Source organism: Dicentrarchus labrax, unplaced genomic scaffold (genome assembly GCF_905237075.1).
Source record: "Dicentrarchus labrax unplaced genomic scaffold, dlabrax2021, whole genome shotgun sequence".
Classification (NCBI taxonomy): domain Eukaryota; kingdom Metazoa; phylum Chordata; class Actinopteri; family Moronidae; genus Dicentrarchus; species Dicentrarchus labrax.
In genome coordinates, this window is record NW_026136706.1 from 10,901,177 (window position 1) to 10,923,024 (window position 21,848).

Genomic DNA, 21,848 nt, shown 5'->3' on the forward strand with positions numbered 1-21,848 from the left:
GTCTGTAATACTTCTAATAAAAATACTATATAAAACACAAATTTAATTTTATTTATTATTATTTAAACCACAATAAATATCTTATTTTCTATTGCTATGTATATTATAATTTAATGTAAATATTTGTACACACTCTTATTTATATTTTTTCTATCTTCTATATATATTGTAATTTAATGCACACATTTTAACGCTCTTCTTATTATTTCTTTTTCTTATAATGTCTTGCTTAGCAACAGAAACCGCATATGTTGTCAGTTAAGTTGTAACTGGATGCTACGAATTTTAAATCTAGGGAATCTGTCATACTTTGTTACGCTCTGACACAGGTGTGAAAGCTTAAATATTACTTCTATATTATATTACATTATCACATTACCTATTTATTCATCACAACTCCACTGATACTGTTATGTTGTACTATATATTGTATATATAGATAGATAGATAGATAGACTATTAATATATGGTATGTCACATATGTTGTACTGCAGGAAAGAGAACAGTGTACAAGTTTAATATAATGACAATAACACTGAATTGAATAAAACACAACAACATGCACACTGGTAGCATTGACATACATGTTTATTCCAATGCACTGTCTTAGATTCAAGTCTTCAACATGCACTTTGGTGTGTTTACGTGATATAATATTGTCTCTTGACAAACATTGTGGAGATAAAATACAGTATATAAGAGCAAAGTCTGTCGGTGTGGAGTCAGTACCGTCTCCCAGGTAGTATGATATCAAATAAAACTATCCACTGGACTATTTTTAGTCAGTCCAGTGGATAGTTTTACTTCGACGTGACATTTGATAAATGTTGTGGCATAGGCAGTGACATTCATACCAGTAACATAGGTTTTGTATTTCCATAAAACAGCGGAATGTGTTCTTTCTAAACTACTATGTAAAAGATAAGCGATCTACGTCAAAATACTGCGCAAGTGAAACATTTTCAGAGCGGAAATTATTCTTTCCCATTCACAACAGTTGGCTTTCTTTCCTAAGAGGGTCTGAGCCCCGAGGAAGTCGGTACACCTCTCTAAGAGGATCACTTTCTCTGGATTACAAACAGCAGAGACATGTTCTCTAACATCTAACTTTACTCCCCACATCCGGTCTCTGCACATGCCACCAGCCATCATGTAGTAATGCACACAGAGTTACCAGCTGCTACACAATAAATCCTGTTACTGTGAAGCTTATTATGTTCAGTATTTGTTGACAGCGTGACAGAGGTGTTGCTTCACACCCCGTCAGCTTTAAGATGTATACATGATGTTGAATTGGACTACTTTGAAAGGTGAAACTAATAGTAGATGAAACACAAATTGAACGATACAAATGTGGGATTTATTGTGAACCTAATAAGCTGGTAACTTAGCGTAAACACCAGTTTATAAAGAGGCTGTTTCACACATACAATTCATACCATATAACAAGGCAATCCAACATAATGCAGGTGATGGTTGAGTCCATCACTGTAGCATTGATGAGGATACAGTATGATGTCAATAAACTCTAGAAATTTAAATGCTATAGAGCTAAATACAAACTTACTTTGCATAATATTAAAGGAAATACACATCAATAATACACAGACATGTTGGTGGAAAGAGATATTATATACACATTCTTTGGCTTTACTCCATTATTATACAAGAGTATCAGTAACATGAGTTCTTTTTTAATAATTCTCTTAAAGCTTGTGTCATTTTGACAACACAGGACCATCATCATCTGTGTTAATACAGGTTTAATATATATAGTGAACTAAGGCAAGCATGTGAGAAATATACAGTGCAGTATTTGAGCCAAAAGGCACTGAACAGGTTAATGTTAACCCCACTGACTGACCAACAATCAGTCTCAGGCTCCATGAAATGATCCTCTGCAACTGAAATCCTAAATTTAACATACCAGTTATATAAAAACACACTATTGCTATCTTAAACGATTGTCAATTCTGGAAATGTGACTTGCACGGCCACCGTGGGGCCTCGTCTATTTCCCCCCTCCAGCTGTTAACTGTGTGTTTACTTCCGGGCCACAGTTTCAGACAGCTTCTTCAGCCTCTTCTTCAGCTCCAGAGGGAATTTCTCGTAGCACTTCTTGCACACTGGCTTCATGTCAAACTCCACGAACTTGTTCCTGTGGCAGATAGAGTTACAGGTTGGAGGTTAGATGCCATCACTCCCAGTATGTACATATCTATGTGTCTAGTCATCTACTAGCATGAGAAATGGGTTAGTAGCTTGTTTGTTTGTAGCTACACTTTATAATCTTACATTTCATATCCTTACAAACTACTTCTGCAAACAGCACATAAACTGAAATGCTGATATGAATGTATTATAAAAATGGTCAAAGGTGAATATTGTGTATTTTCAATTATTTATTATTTTGATCAGCAGCTGAGTGGAATTGTATTTTTGTTGTAACGCTGTCATATTACATCTTGTCCTTCTTTCGTCTTTATAGTTTATGAGAATTAAAATCCTTTTTTAGATTACTTATCAATCTCTTAGCTGGACTTTTTGGGCTTTTTAGCCATTATTGACAAATAGAGTAGAGAGAGGACACATGGGAGGAAAGAGGTGGAGAGACGGATGACGTGACCCAAAGTCCTCTGCCAGTTTTAATTTTTGAACGTTCTTGATATTTTTTTGTGAACTTTGTTTGAATGAAAGCAACCATGTACACCAAGACTGTCCATTTCTGATGTAGAACCACATGCAGATTAATACTTTTCTTAACTTTTCTTCATGATTGAAATAACATATTTTGAGAAGTGTGAAGGCTTTGCAGAGGTAAAATGTGCTTCATGAGTGGTTGTTTTCTGTATTAAATGCCTTTAATTCCACTAACACTGACAAGCTCCCTAAACCTTTCCCCCCCGCGCCTGCTGCCCTGAACGACATTTCCTCCCAAAGCAGATAATCACTGGAGAGCACATGTCAAACCCGGTGGGGCCTCAGCACTTCCACTGCTGTAGCCAGAAAATCCGCCGGAAGTGATTAAGGCTTTACCCTTTATACCCAGACGGGCCGGGAGACCCAGGAAACAACGCATTCCCTTCCCCATGTGACTGATCAGATTTTCTGTTTGGATAGCAGTACCAGCATTAATCCTGGGTAGAGTTTCTGGCTGGGAAGTGGCCATGAACTGAAAGCAGTGTTAAGTCACCCATATGGTCAGTTTGTGCATATTCACCTACTAAAACATGGTGCTATGCTTGAAAGGCAGATGGACTAAGAATAACAGTGATATGAGGAATAAAAGTGGCCATGGAGCATGTTTGAAATATGAATGAAACAGAAAATGAATAGACAACAGAAAAAGGAAAGAAGATGGAAACTGACCAAAGGAAGAACAGTGGAAGTGAGGAGAAAGGAGAAAGAGGATCACAGACACATGGGTATCAATAATTTCTTCTTCTTCTCTTTAGAGTCGCGTTCACGTTTGGCCAGCCGGCGTTTCATGTCGTCCGGCAGGCGTTCGTAGCAGTGCTTACACACCGGCTTTAGATCCACCTCCACAAACTTATCCCTGATAGAGCAGGGAGGAGGGAGAGATGACAAAGGGGTGTGAAAGAAGGGGGAAGAGAGGACGAAGGGCAGTTGGAGAGGAGGAGAAACACATTGAGGAGACAAAAATAGAAGAAATAGAACAATGAGAAAGAAGGAAGAAAAGGTAGAGAAGAAATTTGGGGAGAGGACAGGGGAAGGAAAAGTGGAGCAAGAGAAACATAGGACAAAAAACAGGGATGATGAAAAGGAGAAGCCCACAAAGACACAGGATGAAAGAGAAAAGTAAAAAAAATGAACAGTACATAAAGATAGACAGTTAACAGCAGCAAATAGTCCCAGACACACAGTAGTTGTGAAAGAGAAAAATAACATGCAAAGAGAGAGAGCTTACCCAATTCACACGTACATTTCTGAATATAATTAACACCAAATGAGTACGTAATCTAGGTTAAAATGCATGGATTGAGTCCCTTAGACTCTTGGATTTCTTACTTGAGGGTGAGCTTGGTGTTGCAGGTAGAGCAGGCAAAACAGTTGACACACCAAGCCTTGTTGAGGGCAGACACCACTGACAATAAACAGAAGAAACACTGTCAGATGATCGTCATGTGACTAGTTTAAAATCTAATTTTCAAAGAAATCCACATACAATGAATGGATCAAAATACAGTGAAAGTGCTTTAATGTGATCAGGGCTGCACAATGAGCGACATTATCACCACTACATTACGTATTTAAAACAAGGTTTCCTCACCATCTCCTTCAATAACACGATTGCAGTGGTAGCAAACATCTCCAAACAGCTGGGTGTGACCAGGGCGAGAGAAAACAAAGAGTCAGAGTTAAATCAAAGAGTTATGAAAGTATGCAACACAATGCAGCTCTGGCAGTCTTTATCATGGCTCATACAACATGCTGTGTTCACAAAACATGCAAATAAACACAGATTACTGAGGTATTTTATAAACTTCCCTGGAAGCACAAGTATTGTGTAAACTACAAACACTCTCAACACTAGGTGGAGGCATTGCATGGACTTTCTGATCCAGCATAGTTCAGAGTAAATTTTGTTTAAAGTCATTTCTTGAGAATTTGAAGTCAAATAAAATACACATTTCACTGTGAAACCTTTCTTTTTCATATTATTGAGTTATTCAAACGTACTTTTAAAAACAAGTAGTAGCCAACTGTAACTAGGTCAAACATTTTCTTGAGTATATTTTTGTTGATGCTAATGTATGCAGTCTTGTATATGTATCTAAACATTTTCAGAAACAAAGAAAAGAACTAAAGTGGGACCAAGTAGATTATCTCATATATACCAGTATGTGTGGGACATCTCCAAAAAGTTTTTTCTATTATGTTTTATATTCAAATATCTGCCAGTTGTTGTAATTCAAAGAGAGGATTAACTGTAATATTGATCAAAATGGTGCATTTAAGTACAATATTATAGACTGAAAAACTGTGGCCATCATCAGTTCTCACTTATCACATGTTTTAGATACTTTGCATACTATAAATGGAGCCAGAGGAGGAAATATCCCACAACAGGTAGAACATGGCAGGATGTTTGAGTGTTACCTGGTTATAGTGTGTTTCACAGTAGGCCAGGCCCTTGCGTTCGTAGTGACGGTGTCCCAGGAAGGGTTTCTCACACTTAGCACACACAAAATGCTGCAAACAAAAGCACGGCCAGGCACACATGGTTAGCACAGCCGTCGGTCAGTACATTATCACATTCAGGCAGCAACGCAGTCTGGCTCAGATATTATCAGCTCAGACCACAACCAGATCAGTTCAGTCCAGATGTCCTGTTACTGCATCCAAAACAGAGTACAGAGAGTAGGGGAGACGGACAGAAGAGGGAACTCTAGAGGGCATAATAATCCTCCAAACAGACATGTGAGGAGTTAATGGTAGGGTATTAAAGGGGAACGTACACTATTTTTATTATAATGCCCATTTAAGCCCTCACAAATAACTGAATGAGGAGCCCTCGTGTCTGTGTGTGAGTATGACAGAGCAGGGTTACACTAATATGGTTCTGTAAAGCTAAAACAAAAGGTGATTTTGATGGAAGGGTTTGCTGACAGTTTTTTCAGCCAGAATTAAATGTTTTTAAATAAAATAAAGAGCAGATTTTGCCCATCATTTTATTCCTGTAGTGTGTAAAAATCCTCTGGCAGATATCATCATCACATTAGATATCACCAGACATTAAAACTCTTCAGAAACCCTTATCAACCCATTTAATCCCAAACAGTTTGCTGCTGTGAGTACATTAATTATTATCTCTTGGATCAACAAACCTATTAGATACTCAAACTTTATGTCTTTTATCATATTTTTTCTTTGACTGAGGGAAATCAGTCAGAATGAATAAAAACTATTTTCAGAGCATACAATAAGTTAAGATATAGTAAGAAAGAAAATTATTATGTTAGAATTCTTATCTCAGGTAGTTTTCTTTTAGGAAAATGTAATACTATTTAACAATATAGTGCAACATAAATGTGGAGATAGGAAAAGAAACACATTTGAGGTAACTGGGTTGAAAATATGATCCGTCATCGAGACAAAATTTAAAGAAATCTGGCCTATAAGATCTCAAGATGTGCTGTGGAACTCTATATTAGTGTAACCCTTGTATGGAGGCTGGGAGATCAATCTATCAATGCATGGAGAAGTGAGACACGGGGCAGCAATCAACGTCAGGCCGATCCATAATCCCCTCACCATGTCAAAGTGTCTCTCACAATAGGCACGACCACCTCGCTCATAAAATGGGTGGCCCTGAAAGGGCCGCTCACACACAGTGCACACATGATGCTACATGTGGAGGAGGAAAGACAGGAAAATGGCCATAAAATGTGAAATGATGAAGAGAGGAAGGGGGAATGACGTCAGAGAGAAAATAACAAAGAGGCAGACAGATAATGGAGGAACGATACACACGGCTCGGAGATGGAGCGCATTGAACTGTGGAGATAAAGCTGGTAAAAGTATGAGTCACACATATGGCACATATTAAAGTGAACTCAAAGGATTGAAATGAATAATAAAAAAAAAAGAACAGACAGAACAAAACAAAGGCCAGAGAGACATTACTTTCAGTTTCTATAGCGTATGTACAATTTCAAGTAAATTACATTTTACAGCAAATCCATTAAAGATTTATTGTAAATATTCAGACGTCTGTTCTGAAAGCAGAGCAAACACAACATAGACACTATTCATAAATACATCTGGAACCAATCTGGCACTCAATACCAAACAAATGAGCATATTCATCTTCTTCAATGCAAGTTTGAATCTAATGTAGACATTTAAGTAGTTTCTCCTAAGCTTCAGGTAAGCGAGGATGTTTTTAAAAGTTGTACAGTTTAACAACATACCTCAACGTGCCACTGCTTGCCCATGGCATTAACCACACGGCCCTCGATGGGTCTCCTACAGGCCCCGCAGATGGGGACACCCATCTTGTCATGGCAGGGCAGACAGTAGAGCTCTCCCTTCAGCTCCCTGGCATCAGCCGTCAGCTCCTTACTGTAGAGACAGAGGAGAGTGAAACTAGATCAGCTCTACTTTCACTCAGGTAACACAGACTAGTGCAAATGAAGGGAAGAAATAACCAAATGTGGTGGAAAAACAAGACGCATGATGGGGTTGAGGTTGTATTTATAATGCAACTTTTTCATATAAGATGTCGTTTGAATGCCTTTTATGTGTACATACAATTACAACAATTACATAGTTTGTCCACCAGAGAGCAGTGTTTGCTCCATCACCTTGTGGCTGATTGAAAGTGAGTATTTGTTGCATTTGTAATCTTATTTGTTTGTAGTTTTCAAGATGAGATCATTTCATCAGTGAATATGAAATATGTATCTTATGATAATCATGGATGATCTGTGTCATCTCGATATATACAGCCACTATCCTAACATCAGAATCAGGTTTATTGCCAAGCAGGTTTTCACACATGAGGAATTTGCCTCTATTAAAAGCAGGCGCTGCAAGTTAAGAAGCATGAATAGGAAACAGAAACTGACTTTAAAATATGAAAAAAGATTACATATACATAGATCTAAAAAGAGGGTGTAAACCGGGCAGCATAATGGCTGCTTAACAAATGAAGTGTGACGTGTTTTCAGGACCTGACGCAGCTTGCAGCCCCCATCAACTGTAGCATCTGGTCCTCCCACTGCCTTCATGCTCTGAATGATGACTGATAAAGACTGACACATCCAGCCAGGTGTGTGTGTGTGTGTGTGTGTGTGTGTGTGTGTGTGTGTGTGTGTGTGTGTGTGTGTGTGTGTATGTGTATGTGCGCACGCTTACCCGCAGTTGTTGCAGTTGAAGTGATCGGGGTGGTAGGGGTCATTCTTGAACAGCAGAGGCTGCTCCTCGATAATGGCGTGACACTTCTGGCAGACGTACTTGCCGAGGCCCCGAGCTTTCTCTCTGTTGTGACATGGACGACACAGGTGCCTGATGGAGGGAGCGAGGAACAGGTGAGAAAGGAATTAATTACCATCCTTCAGAAACCTCACCCACAGCGAGATTTCATCACCACAGGTTAAAGGAAGTGTTCACATTTTTTTGAATCTGTCACAATACTACGGTTACAACACATTGTAATCGGTCCTCCTGTCCAGACTCGCCCTGAAGAGATCCTTTCTTGAAGTGATTTAAATGTTGTCGTGTCATTTTGTGGAAGATTTACTTTTAAAGTTCAGCTGAAGCTAATAAGAGTTTGACTCAACATTCTGAGATTGACAAAATAAGAAGGGATCATTCAAAGGTATAGTTCAAAATTCCCTCGTGTTAACGCCACTGCAGCTCAGCAAGGACATACTATTTGGAAAAACACAAAGAAAGAATTTGGTACTAAAAACACTAACTTCAGAGGATATCGGTGTCAAATTTCTGTGTAATAATATTTTGAATACAGGTCAAATTTTACATTCACAAATGATTTCTTTTAAAGTTGCTCCAAATCTTGTTGCATTTATAAATGACTTCTTCAAATCCTTCAGAAAACAGGAAGAGAGGAGTGCCTTAAGACTCTCTGAATAAGCTGAGTTTTATACTGATTAAACCCCATTTAAGTTTTTTGTAAAACAGAAAAACTTGGGAAGATATCTACTTGATTTGCATTAGGAAGGGATCTCTTCAGGTTCAATGTGAACAGGAGGAACAAAACAATTTCAGTGTACAGACGAGCAAGTGAGTATCGTTTTCTCCGTATCTGAGCCTGACACAACATACAGCACAGAACAGCAAGCTACATCATACTTCTCTCTTAATACTGGCTTTCTGACACTTTTTATCCCAATCTTTGAGGCAGGACATTTAAAAGGAGGTCAAGGAGGAGAAGGTACTGAGGATGCAGTTGTAGAGACATCAGTGCCAGATAAAACAGCATCATAGAAAACATCTCGTAGTAGACATAAACCTGGTTGTAGAGGAACTGACCTTCCAGCATTCTTAACAAATCCAACATCAGCGAGCACCGCCTGGCAGAGATCACAGCAGAAACAGTCTGGATGCCAACTGTTGTTCATAGCCTTGATCACACGGCCAATGATGAACTCACCTTGTAGAAGAACAACAGAGTATTATGGAGAACTTGTTCAACACCAAACAGTTGATATTTATTATTTAAAAGGGCATTAACTCTCAACAGAGACCCTTAACGGATCAGGTACTCACCACACTGGTGGCAGCAGGGAGCAAACAGCATCTGGAAGTCATGTTCACAGTATTTCCTGCCTTCAAACTGTCAACAGAGTCCAAACAATTTGTACACAATTAGTTAAAACACACAGCTGTACACAATATAACAGAAATTACATTAGTAAACAATATAATCCCTTACAAAGCTATACAATATATACACAAATATATTCTAATATTAGATATAATAGAAATAACAGCACCGATGTGTCTTTGTTACCCAGCTACAAGTATCACTCAATGTCCAACGTTTCCTCATGAAAAAGTAAATCTCAATGTAGAACTGCTTCTGACAGTAAAACGTCCATGTTGGAGTTCTGTTATTTTGGCACTTTAGGCTAAAGCTGTTAAATGTGACGAATCAAATTAGTAGAAAAAAGCAGTCGAGGGACAGGCTGGAGAGGATAGCTGATACAGTTTAATGACAGCAGCTGTGAAATCTCACACTACTAGACGAGGAGGAGAAATGAAGGGAAGCCAGAAAGCAAAAAGGGGGAAAAGAGCAGAAAATATTTGAATGACCCCTTCAGGCTGAAACCTAAATTTGCCAGACGCTGTAAAAATGTGACTTGTTTGAGTACAAACTCGAAAAGATGGACGGCAGACTTAGCAAGGAAGGGTTCTTTATTTTGTCTTTCTCACTGTGTTGAATGTGCAGCACAAAATGCAGATTTGGGGTTAAAAAATCTAAATCACATGTCCCAAGTCACAAGTCCCCATGTGATACTAGTCTGTGGAAGCATGGCTGTATACTGTACGGTATAAACACACATTCCTAACAGCCATCAGTGCACCGTGGATTCACACTTTCGGTACAAAAGCATTGTTTAATACAATATATATATAATGAGGATATTAAAAAAAGACATCTATTTAGAATTTCTACATAGCGAAAATGATTTTAATAGTTCTTGGTGTGGATTTTTGTTATGTTTTTAACACAAATGATGGATTCTTTAACCTTTAAATTTTAAAACTTTTAAAAACACATTTGTAGTTGTAGTCGATTTACCCACTGATATTTAGTGGACTGTTGTTTATGTATGGCTATAAGCAGAATTATTTACAGGGAATCAAACGTTTGTGTAATGCCATTGATGTTCATATTGATCGCAGCATTAGAGACACCTTCCCTTTGATAAACAGAGGAGCGCCAGGCTCTCTGGGGCCTGCAGGAGAGACTTTTGGACTTGTGTCAAGGCTAGTGAGCAAAGAGCTTACTGGAAATGGGCTTCTTATAATTCAGTGCTGCATTAAGGGTCTTTATTTACCTCAACAGGACCATGTGTTTAGATTCTTTGTCTGAGGAATGTGCGCTAACAACAGCCTTGCACGAAACAGTGATCTAACTGTCTCTAAAGAGAAAGCCAGTTCATTGACCCATCATGGCCACTTGTAGGAGTATTTGTACTTTTGAAATCCAAATGCCCTCTAGGTGTGTCAGTTACTGCATCGTGCATCTTTTATTGGACGATAAAGTCCCACTGACAAGACAATGGTGTGGACAAAGTGTTACCTCATAGAAGAGTCCCTCTGGGAACTGCTGGAAACACTGGGCGCACACAAAGCACTGCTCGTGGTAGAGTTCCCCGTTGCTGTTCACTATCTTCTCAGCCGGGGCGAAGCCACTCTTGCAGCGCTCACACATGGCATTGGCCAGAGCGTTGGCCATGTTGCTGGAAAGAAGAGAAGATCAGAATCAGGATCAGAGTACACTGATGCCGTCAAAACACACATTAAAAATCATTAATATAATAAGCAGGGAATGCAGAATTTACAGTAAAATGAATCACACTGCAACCAATGCAACAGAGAATATAATATTTACTGTACACAGGTCTGCTAGTAGAATTCTAGTTTACTGCTGATTTATTATATATTCACTGTATTAGTATAGCACTATATTTGACTATTTTTGTTTGGTTATTGGAACTGGTGTCCAATTCTTTCAGCTTTTCTTTAACTTCAAGAAGTTTCAAACTAAATTGTCTCAAACAGACAAGTGTGATCAGTGTTTTATGATTTTATTGTTTGTTAATAAGAAGATTTCTGCTTTATCTAATCTATGTTTTATGTCTGAAGTACAGTATATGTTTTGATATCTTGATTTAAAACAGTAAGTGTAGTGTATTCTTCATACATTGTTTCTGTAAGTATTATTTCTTCTTCTTCTTATTATTTCATATCAACGACCTAGAGACAGACAGATAATGGAAACTACCAAGGTCATCTCAGGACTCACCTAACACCAATATTATAACATCTATCAAATGTTTCTCCTGTCATGAAAACCGCTGGAAGATGTTCTCAGCAGAAGGACAAAGTAGAGATGTGAGGGGAAAATGTGACGTAAGAGGTAATCAGCCCATGCAAACACACACACACACACACACACACACACACACACACACACACACACACACACACACACACACACACACTATATCTTGATTCTAGGTTTATTTTGGCTCTGCTTATCAGGGTGCGGGAGTCAACGAGGTGGGAAACCTGCATGTTGTCTTATGAGAGACAAGCTGTTTCATCTGCACTGTTTAAACAGAGTATCTGAGGAACAAACCTTGTGAGACCAAGAGTTAGTATGACATATGAAGGCAATCCTGCCCTTTTATTAAACAATCAGAATTGTTTTATGGCCGTACTGCAAAACATAACTGTAATATATCAACGGGGCAGGGCCGCAGGCTAATAATTTTTTCCACTGGAGGTACTGGTGCCAGAACCTGCAGCACAAATGTGGGCACACCCAAAAAACTGCCAACGGCTTCATAATGGGGTATTTATTCACGTTTATGTTTTTTTATTATTTGTCACAGCACAAAGAGGTAAAAAAACTTTAAATTCACCTATGTTAGATGTTAGAGATGATTGACACTAAGTCCTTCAAATACAACCCTTCATACAGCTGACTTACTCTCCTATTTAGGAGTTAGGGTGTTATGGATGATTGTGGCAGAGCAAACTCTTCACCAGTGGGCATTTCTCTATCGTCTCATGGTATGTATATATATATATACACACACATATATACACATATACACATACCGCCGAACTCTACTCCTATCACACATTTATGCTTAGGCTGAACTTTGACGAATGCCTCCAAATAAGGACCAGAAAACAAAATGATCACACTGTTTCGAACCACACAATAACAACGCCGCTTAACACCTGCCACGAGCTGGAAGTGAATAGGGAACAAGTTGCAGGCAGAAAGAGAAAAGGAAAAAGGAAGAGAGAACGGTGGGACCATCCTGGCTTGTCTGTTTTGTTTGAAAGGTCAGAATACCAAAGTGTATCCAGGCAACACACACACACACACACACACACACACACACACACACACACACACACACACACAAAATGTAAGATTTTTATGGAGTGATGCCATCTGTTCATATTAACTTAGTCAATTTGGGACTTAACAAGAATTCCAAAAACTCCCAGACTCACTGCTCAACACTTCAGTTTTGTCATTTTAACAATGCACATCTCAGCTCTGCCGAATGTCTTTCTGCAACACACACACACACACACACACACACACACACACACACACACACACACACACACACACACACACACACACACACACACACACACACACACACACACACACACACAAAGAAAGGTAACTGCCATACCCTTTTCTACTACATTAAAACAAGATGCAGGAACACAGACAGCTTCCATCTGGGTCCACTCCTCACAGACTTATCAAATGCATATTGTTTTATATACCCTTGTCTGGCCTGGTATCACACACACTGACAGCCCTGCCCTGTCCAAAGGATTTGTGGGAGGAAGTGATACATCCCTTAGGCATTTCCACCCTCCTATCTGCCTCCAGCACCAAGCCTATAAGCAGTTGAAGGGCTACAACAAAATAGGTTGTCTTTGTTAAAAATGCAATGGCCATATTCTCACAGTCCATATTGCTGTAACACCCACTACTTAAAGAGGAGTTCGACAGAAGACCAGTCAGTCTCAGGGAGTCGTTAGTGTTGCACAGAGGACATAATCCCTCACCAGCGTCCCAGTATGTTACATGTGGTCATGTCAATGGTAATGCTGCCAACTACTATCCCTGGATATGGCAGATGTGGCAGGGTGCTTTGTCCCCTGTGCACAATCAAGGCTTCCCAAACAGTGTGCTAACTTTATTGACTTTGGTAACAATATTTATAGTCTTCAGCTGACTTCCAGTGTGTAACATTTAGGTTTTATTAGCAGAATGACTTCCAGTGTGTAACATTTAGGTTTTATTAGCAGAATGACTTCCAGTGTGTAACATTTAGGTTTTATTGGCTAAACTGGAACATAATATTCAGATGATCATTATGTTTTTGTTCCTTTAAAATTAGTAATTTTTATCTACAGAGGGAGTTGGCCCTCTTCTATTGAGTCTATGTTGAAGCGCCATGTTTCTACAGTGGCCCAGATCAGACAAACCAAACACTGGCTCTAGATAGGGTCTTTCATGTTTTGCAGCCACCGTAGTTTCTCCTATATGCTCAGTTAGATTAGACTAGATTTAATATAAATACAATTTAAACATAATAAATGATACTTAAAGCTATTTTCTAGATTCAGCATCAGTTTTTAGCAAATGTTTGAGGCAGAAAAAGGCATCGTAACCCAGACAGATGAAAGTAGGTTGGAAGCAGGTTTCATCCACATATGACTCTCCTTCCCCCCTGTTAAGCCCCCCATGCTGGCCTGTGACTATAAATGGAGTCTGGTTGTCAGCAAAGAGAAAGGATGCAGACTATCACTTCTGTTATGAATACCTTCTGTTGCCTCCACCCTCCCTCTCCTGGCCTCCACTTGTCTTCAGTTTCTTTTCTTTAGCATCTCCTCTACTTCTCTCTCAGTGGTACGAACACATCTGTCACTGAATCTCTCTTACAGTATGACAATATAATGGAAAGATGAGATCTAGATATTGCTGACAGCTGTCTGAATATTCAGAAGTCAATGGTGTTCCTGAGCACAGACTTCTTACTGCACTGCCTTCTCAAATTCTTCACTATTTTGACCAGTAACTTTAGAGAAATTACAGACTCCAACATCATTGGATATTTGTGTTTTCTCAACCCCAGTTTGTGTACAGCATTCAAATCATACTGATGGACATGGACAAGGTTACATATCTGAACATATCAACTGACCAAAGATGTTACTAAATTGTGTCTGTGGTGGACAAGCTTTTTTTGTGCAATACCCCTCAGAGTCACTTATTTCAAATACCACAGCTAATAGAGCTTTACTGTCTCCATGACTGACCGGACTCACTGCTGCTTGCTTGTGACCAAATTTAGTTTTTATTGTCTCCAACACAAGAAAGAAAAGCTTCAAAATGTCCCTTCACAAACCTGGGGGTGACCCTACGTCCATGTTTTCCTACAGCCTACAATGATGCCAGATCAGTCAGAAATACGCTATGTATATTTAGCCTTCCTGTCCCTCATACTTTGAATGCCAGTTGACATATTCTACTTTGCATAACAACTCCCCCCTTTGGCACAGAAATAGCCCTTCTTGTGTGCTCCCTCCTGTAGCGCTCAGAGCAAACATGGCACCTAAGGCAGCTTAAGCAAATCAAACTGGCTGGTAAATCCAGCTACTACAATATCAGAATTCTTCACATTCTGTAACACTACAGTAAGCTCAGAGCATACAGACTCGTACCACGTCAGTGTAGGAGCAGACTGAATTCCTTAACGCACACATCCACTACCTCACCACATTTTTTTCCTATCAGTTTAATTGGTATGTTAGTTATCTGTGATGGTAATTCAGTATTCATCCAACATCTGGACTCCTGTCCCAGTCTACGCTCTGTGAGACTCTCTCAGAGATGCTGCAGTTCGGCGTTAATGAGTATTGGTTGACGACTTAAAGTAGAGGTGTGTCCCTGAGAATTAGACCATCATATTAAAGCCATCCACACTTTTTGGTGGGTCAGCAGATAACGTAGGTTTCACAAAAGGTTTTACAAGCTGCTGACTAAAATCTGGTGAAAAATCTCACATATGAGTAATAATAATTAAACATATTCACTAGCTATCCTAGGTTCCAGTAATTAGATTTGTTATCTTTTAGAGGTAAGCTTCTTCACTAAGGCAACAACTAACTATAGTGCTTTAACTCCTTTCTTTTAAAGTGTGTACTTACAAGCGAGCATAGAAATCACAAAACTCCTTATAGACTTTAACATCGCTCTTTCGTCTCTGGGATTTGGACACTGGGACCTCAGCCTCTCCCCCGTCACCACCCTGAAGCCTCTGGTGGTAACCGTTAATCCCCCCGTGAGGAACATGGTCCGGGGCTTCTGCATCCTCAGGTATTGACGGTGGCAGGGCGCGACCATTCATCTCCATACTCATCTACAACTGTCCAAATTAACTTAAAAAAAAAAGTCCATCTAACAACAAAATCTAAAAACTCCGGTACAAATCCCCAGTGCTTGTTAAATGTATGTTTCCAATCCAGTAAGCAGTGGGAGCTTTAATCCACATAGCAAGAAGCAGAGCGAAACACTGATCAGACTGCGCTTGGTGTACTCCCCTTTCTCTCTCTCTCTCTCTCTCTCTCTCACAAACGCACACACACACCGTCTTTCTCTCACTCCCACATCAACTCTTTCTCTTTTTTCTCTCGCGCACACACACACAAACACACACACACACACTCACACACACACACACACACACACACACACACCCCTCCTGTCACACTCACTGTCTATTCTTGGGCAGGTTACTGAAATTAAAGAGCCCACCCTGACGCCTGTCCAGACAGAGGTCACTGTGCCATCTCACACACACACACACACACACACACACACACACACACACACACCTTAACTGTATTTTTACAGCTTTCCTAAAATCGACAGTCTATGGCTAATATCTACACATGTTATAAATCCGTGTGTGTGTGTGTGTGTGTGTGTGTGTGTGTGTGTGTGTGTGTGTGTGTGTGTGTGTGTGTGTGTTAAACAGCTGGAGCTCTCAGCTTTCTGGGAGATATAACAACGTGGCTCCAACTCAGAATTGCGCAAGTAGGAATGTCACACAGGGAAGCAGAGAAGCTAAAGTAGGATGATACTAAATAACAGGAGCAGTGGAGATAACAAACGACTGTTTATTTCAGTCATTGTATAAACACACAATGGAGCAAGAAATCAAGTGGCAGTATGTTTAGACACGAGGGCTGACATTTGAGCCACATATTGTCTCATCAGTGTCACCCTCCTGGTATGAGGGATGCAATGCAGTTTGTAGAATTACATATTAATAGTGTAACAGATCAATGCTACACTGGTTGGGATCTGAGGTCAGCTGCGTGCATGCTCCCCTTGGCTGGTTTGGTCTTGGCACACTTTCACATTCACCATTTCCAAACACATTCTGACGTGATGGTTTGCGTACTGCTTATTTTTGGCAGTCGAGGCCTCTGACAGGAAGTCTTCTCCCAGTGAGACAACAGAACGGCTCCAATATCAAGTTTAAAACATCTTCTTGAAGCTATCTAGCTAGCTACAATTATAAAATATGTTAATCGTCCTTAGAGATACCATATTGGTCTAAGCCTAGGCATTCCTTTAAACCCATGAATCTGTGTCTCTTCTTGGTAAATGATAGCTCTTCATGTCGTTAAAAACCCAACCAGCATCTCAAATTAATGACCACTTCCCGAACCATCAAAACAACACAAAGCCAGATCCGGAAATACACTCCAGTGAGACAAACATGTTTGACGCTCCATTGGAGAACAGCTGCTGCGTTCATCCTTAAAAACGAAGGGATGTACAATGAATACATACGTCTAATGAGTCTATAAAGAGTCAAATGTTCTAGACCTGTATATGTGTGTCCAGCTGAAACATGTCTCTGAGTCCGTCAGTATGTCAGTCTTCTACATTACTCCATCATTCTACAAATAGACACCTAGTGGAGCCTCAGCTCCAAACTAGGTGCTGGCAGCTGCCGTGTGTGTGTGTGTGTGTGTGTGTGTGTGTGTGTGTGTGTGTGTGTGTGTGTGTGTGTGAGAGAGAGTGAGAGGGTTTGTATACATAGTAGGGGCCAACTCTACCTCCTCTGAAATGGGCTGCATACAACATCCAGAGTCACTCATTCACATTTTTTTCCCCATCTAAATCCGGCTTTTTAAATGTGGGGGTGATTCGATTTGTTTCTAAAGTACATCATCTTATCTTATCATATTAGCTTTTTTTAAATCTGTTTCAAGACAAACATTGTTGTGTTGTGTATTCAGTACAGTGTGACTACCATGAAAGGCTTCTGTCACTCAAAACACCCTCACTTTTAAACCCTATTTAAACAATTCAAGACTTCTGAAATGAAGAGCATAATGAGCCAAACATTTCGCGGGGCACCATCTAAAGCTTCCAGAGCGTTTTTCCAAAATAGAACAATGACTGTAGAAAACCCGTCGTTATCTGGGGTTGTGTTGGGATTGGGAATCTCATCCACTGGGAACTGGTGTTGAGTGACTGGGGTACAATGGACAGAGGGTGGTGCTTAACAGGAAACACACGTAATCTTTCCTCCTGATTACAGACATTGCCATGTTGCAGGTTGTTCCACCCTAAAATAAGAGCTCAAGAACTGCGCCCTTGTTCATATTTGATTTAGACTAAATTAAACCTTAACATTGAAGATTATTACTGGTAAACATACTTTTCAACAAGGGGGATAGAACAGAAAAACAGTCCAGCACGCCCTTTTCTCTTACTCACTGTTACACATACAAACTAACTAATAGCAGAGACACGGTAATAAATTAAAGTTGCATAACATGGAAAGTTTCTTCCAATATAATAGACAAAAGACAAAACATGATCTTGCATCTGTTTAAACAAACTCTGTTGTGATAGTTTCCAGTTTGCAGTATTTCTGACCACAGTGCCAACCACCAACCATAGTAAAGAAAGAGTGGAACATTAGATAACATAATAAAATAATATAATAATTTATACATAAGACTAATATAATAAAATATTAATTGAATCCGCCCTGGCTAGATCCAGGTCCAAGCTTGTTTTTCAGAAACAACTCTATTTTTGTCTTGGTCTTTACTTCATTACCAGAGTAGTGACTTCACCCTTGTTCATACATACAGCTTTACTCAAACATGACTGTGTTTAGTCAGAACACAAAAATCACATCTATTTCCTATTAGGGGAAAAAAAGGGGCATCTTTGTCTTGCGTGTTGAATATCGTAGACATTGTCATACTAGCAAAGCTTAAAAAAAAACACTGCTTGGGCTCCCGAGGCATCCGAGACAGAATGGATAATGTATTGTTGTGACAAGGGATTAAAACAGAAAACTGATCGATGCTCACTTTCATTTGTCCCACGTCTGTCCGACAGAACCACTATTATAGCATGCTGTCTGAACGCTGCATTAGATTTAGTGTTAGACATACTTACAGGCCCAGTGTGTAACATTTAGGAGGATCTATTGGCAGAGATGGAATATAATGTTCATAGGTATGTTTTCATGAGTGTATAAACACCTGAAAACAAGAATCGTAGTGTTTTCATCAGATTGGAATGAGACGTTGTTATCTACAGTTATCTCCACCATGTTGAGCCATGTTTCTACAGCCGCCCAGAATGGACAAACTAAACACCGTCTCTAGATAGGGCCACTGTAGTTTCTCCTTAACACTAGGTTGAGTCAAGGGGTTTCAGATGGTTGCAACCTGAAATCTCACTGTTAGGTGCCACTAAATTACACACGCTGATCATTTAAGGTGATCTTAAAGGAAAGTAGGCTTTTTTCACATTACCGGTATATAATGTTTCTTAAATATTAGTTAAATATTAAAATTCTAGTGTAGTAATTTGAGTGTTTTCAATGCCTGAGAGAGAGAGAGAGAGAGAGAGAGAGAGAGAGAGAGAGAGAGAGAGAGAGAGAGAGAGAGAGAATGTGAGTGTCGATATGAATGTCAACCTGAGCTTAAAAATGGCTTCAGCAACTGTCAGCAGTCGACAAAGTGTCTCTGGAGTGTTCCCTCCCGTAGGATAGGATTTTGAGACTTCCTCGTGGGGTCATTAAAGGTCACTGGAGTGGTCACAGGTCAGGTCACCAGTGCCAAAGCTTTGGAAAATGAGGTAGGAAATATACCGTGCCAATGAACTGACCTCTGTAGCCATTATGGAGGTAGAGTGATTAATTTCCTAACAGAGGCTGGTTTGTCCACATCATCTACTGCAATGATTCTCAACAATAAATGTGGGCTTGGCTCCCACGGTCAGAAATATTTAACATTAAAACACACTGACAAGCATTTGTCTCTTATCATTTTCTAATTAGAAAACTAATTAGAAAAGGTATTAGGTAGGCTAAACCTTTGTAGCTTCAAATTTAGAATAAGATAAGAAAAAAAAGATTTTTACAGAGAGGCCAAAAGTGTTGTACCTGATTAAGTTGTCTTTGAATTCTTAGTTTCCCACTTAAAACTCTACTAATGATATATTTTCTTAATATATATATTTTTAAGGATGGATAAGGCTATAAAATATAAATATATCATCTACTTATCTGTACTTATTTCTGTCTTTGTACACCCAAAAGTATCCTGTTCAGATTAATATTATTATTAATATTATCTTATACCGGATTCCTCATTTCAGTGTGGTTTACCAAAATATACAAAATGTATAAATAAGATATAAGTCTGATAATTGTTCTGTCATAATCTTTAAATTATAAACAGACAATCCTGCAGTTAAATTAAATGTATATGAAATACATTTTGTCTTGAGGTTGGCTGAATGGATCAGTGTCAGCAGATTACATTTGAACATTTTCAGACCCTGACTCTCAACCGGTGCAACACAAACAGATTCAGGCCAGAGAAACAAATCAAACACACCCAACTCTCTCTCTCTCACACACACACACACACACACACACACACACACACACACACACACACAGTGCCCCTCACACACTGTGTCAACAGCAACCATGGCAACACAGACATGAGGGCTGCTGGGAAGGCACAGAGAGTTTGCACACTAACACACACCACACACACACACACACACACACACACACACACACACACACACACACACACACACACACACACACACACACACACACACACACAAACACTGATTCAGTGACTGTGCAAACATAATTCATGACTAACATTTCCTTTGTTTTGCACTTTTTGTTCCGACGCCCATTTTGACCTGAACTATCAAGGGTCCAGTTCCACTTCACTGTACAGGACAACCTGGAACACATACAGCTTAAAGGAGTGTAACAATAACACATAATATGTACTTTCTACTGCTACTACTTAATACTGTAAAGTAACTAGAAATGTATTATTTTAAACACTTAAAACACTTATTTTACGAATGTAATTGGTAGTAAGGGGCTAGCAGGTTCATTTACAGGCTTACTTAAAGCTGCTACACCTGAAATGTTGCTAAAGAAAATGATTCACTTCAACATGTTGGACATGATTAAGTTTACTTACAAAACACTTGAAACCATGGTGTGTTTAACTTTGGATCAGCGACACTGATCGCTAGATGATAACGGTGCTTGGAAGTGCGGAAGAAAGGAGATGCTTTGTGGACCTACTTCTGCTTTTATCTCGTGCCACAATTGTTTTCACGGTAAGCCCTGATTAAACCTGTTATAGCTTTAGAGTTTTTAGGTAAAGCATGAAGCTCCTGGCAGAAATGTCCTGCTAGTTTTCCTGGCTACAATAGCTTCTTCACTTCTGTATTTTGTACTGGTGTGACATTACCCCACAGTGCTGCAAATGGCAAAACATTTCAGTCGAAGGAATGTACGTTTGACTGTCATTATGTGTTTTTCTAAAAAATGTTCAACACAGCAAACTGGAACTAATGATTGTATATTCTCTTTGCTCACGTCTGCTCTATCTGTGGTTTAACGCAGTCTTGTCTTTACTTACTGCCATTAACTTAATGTTGAAAGAAAGAAATTAGAAATGCCTGGTTTGATGCAGACATGTTTCCAGGCTCGTACAAACACTGCCGTCAGAATCTTACAGAAAGCATTAATCCTCCAGCACTACTGTATGTATACTAGCACGTATAATTACTGCAGTTAAGCTGTGATTCTCAGATAAGAAGTTTGTGATACATTTCTGAGTCTTGTGCTTTGCTTGCTCAACACAGTGACATGCCCAGTCAGATATGATGACCTCTCTCCATTATTTATTTCCATAGTGCAGTGATTGTGTTGAAGATAAAGTGCATGGTGTGAAAACAATATAAAGAAACTAACTAACTAAATAACGTTTGCTTTGCATGAGAATGAGCGAGGCTACAAAGCAAGAAACCAAGTGTTTGTAGTTTCACATGGGGACACCTCTAAAGAGGGAGCTCCCTCTTTCTTTCCACATTCCTCACATTACTACATTCCTCTAATCACTTCAGGATCACACACACACACACACACACACACACACACACACACACACACACACACACACACACACACACACACACACACACACACACA

General features: G+C 39.4%; 1 protein-coding gene across 7 annotated transcripts in view; it reads right to left on the reverse strand.

Moving 5' to 3' along the window:
• Positions 1-570: 570 nt before the first annotated feature.
• The window catches only part of LOC127365700 (LIM and senescent cell antigen-like-containing domain protein 1), a 30,200-nt gene continuing 8,922 nt past the window's right edge, over positions 571-21,848 (reverse strand). For 3 of the 7 annotated variants that reach the window (XM_051404079.1, XM_051404080.1, XM_051404078.1), the window contains exons 2-11: positions 10,796-10,955; positions 9,256-9,322; positions 9,019-9,139; positions 7,882-8,031; positions 6,936-7,086; positions 5,122-5,214; positions 4,292-4,340; positions 4,030-4,105; positions 3,370-3,556; positions 571-2,158 (exon numbers count right to left, since the gene is read on the reverse strand). In XM_051404079.1, the coding sequence (XP_051260039.1) occupies positions 3,412-3,556; positions 4,030-4,105; positions 4,292-4,340; positions 5,122-5,214; positions 6,936-7,086; positions 7,882-8,031; positions 9,019-9,139; positions 9,256-9,322; positions 10,796-10,955 (1,012 nt within the window). In that variant the 3' untranslated portion in view covers positions 571-2,158; positions 3,370-3,411. Of the gene's footprint in view, positions 2,159-3,369; positions 3,557-4,029; positions 4,106-4,291; positions 4,341-5,121; positions 5,215-6,276; positions 6,370-6,935; positions 7,087-7,881; positions 8,032-9,018; positions 9,140-9,255; positions 9,323-10,795; positions 10,956-15,474; positions 15,851-21,848 lie in introns of those variants that run through there. The other 4 variants (XM_051404076.1, XM_051404081.1, XM_051404075.1 and 1 more) reach the window with 4 other exon arrangements.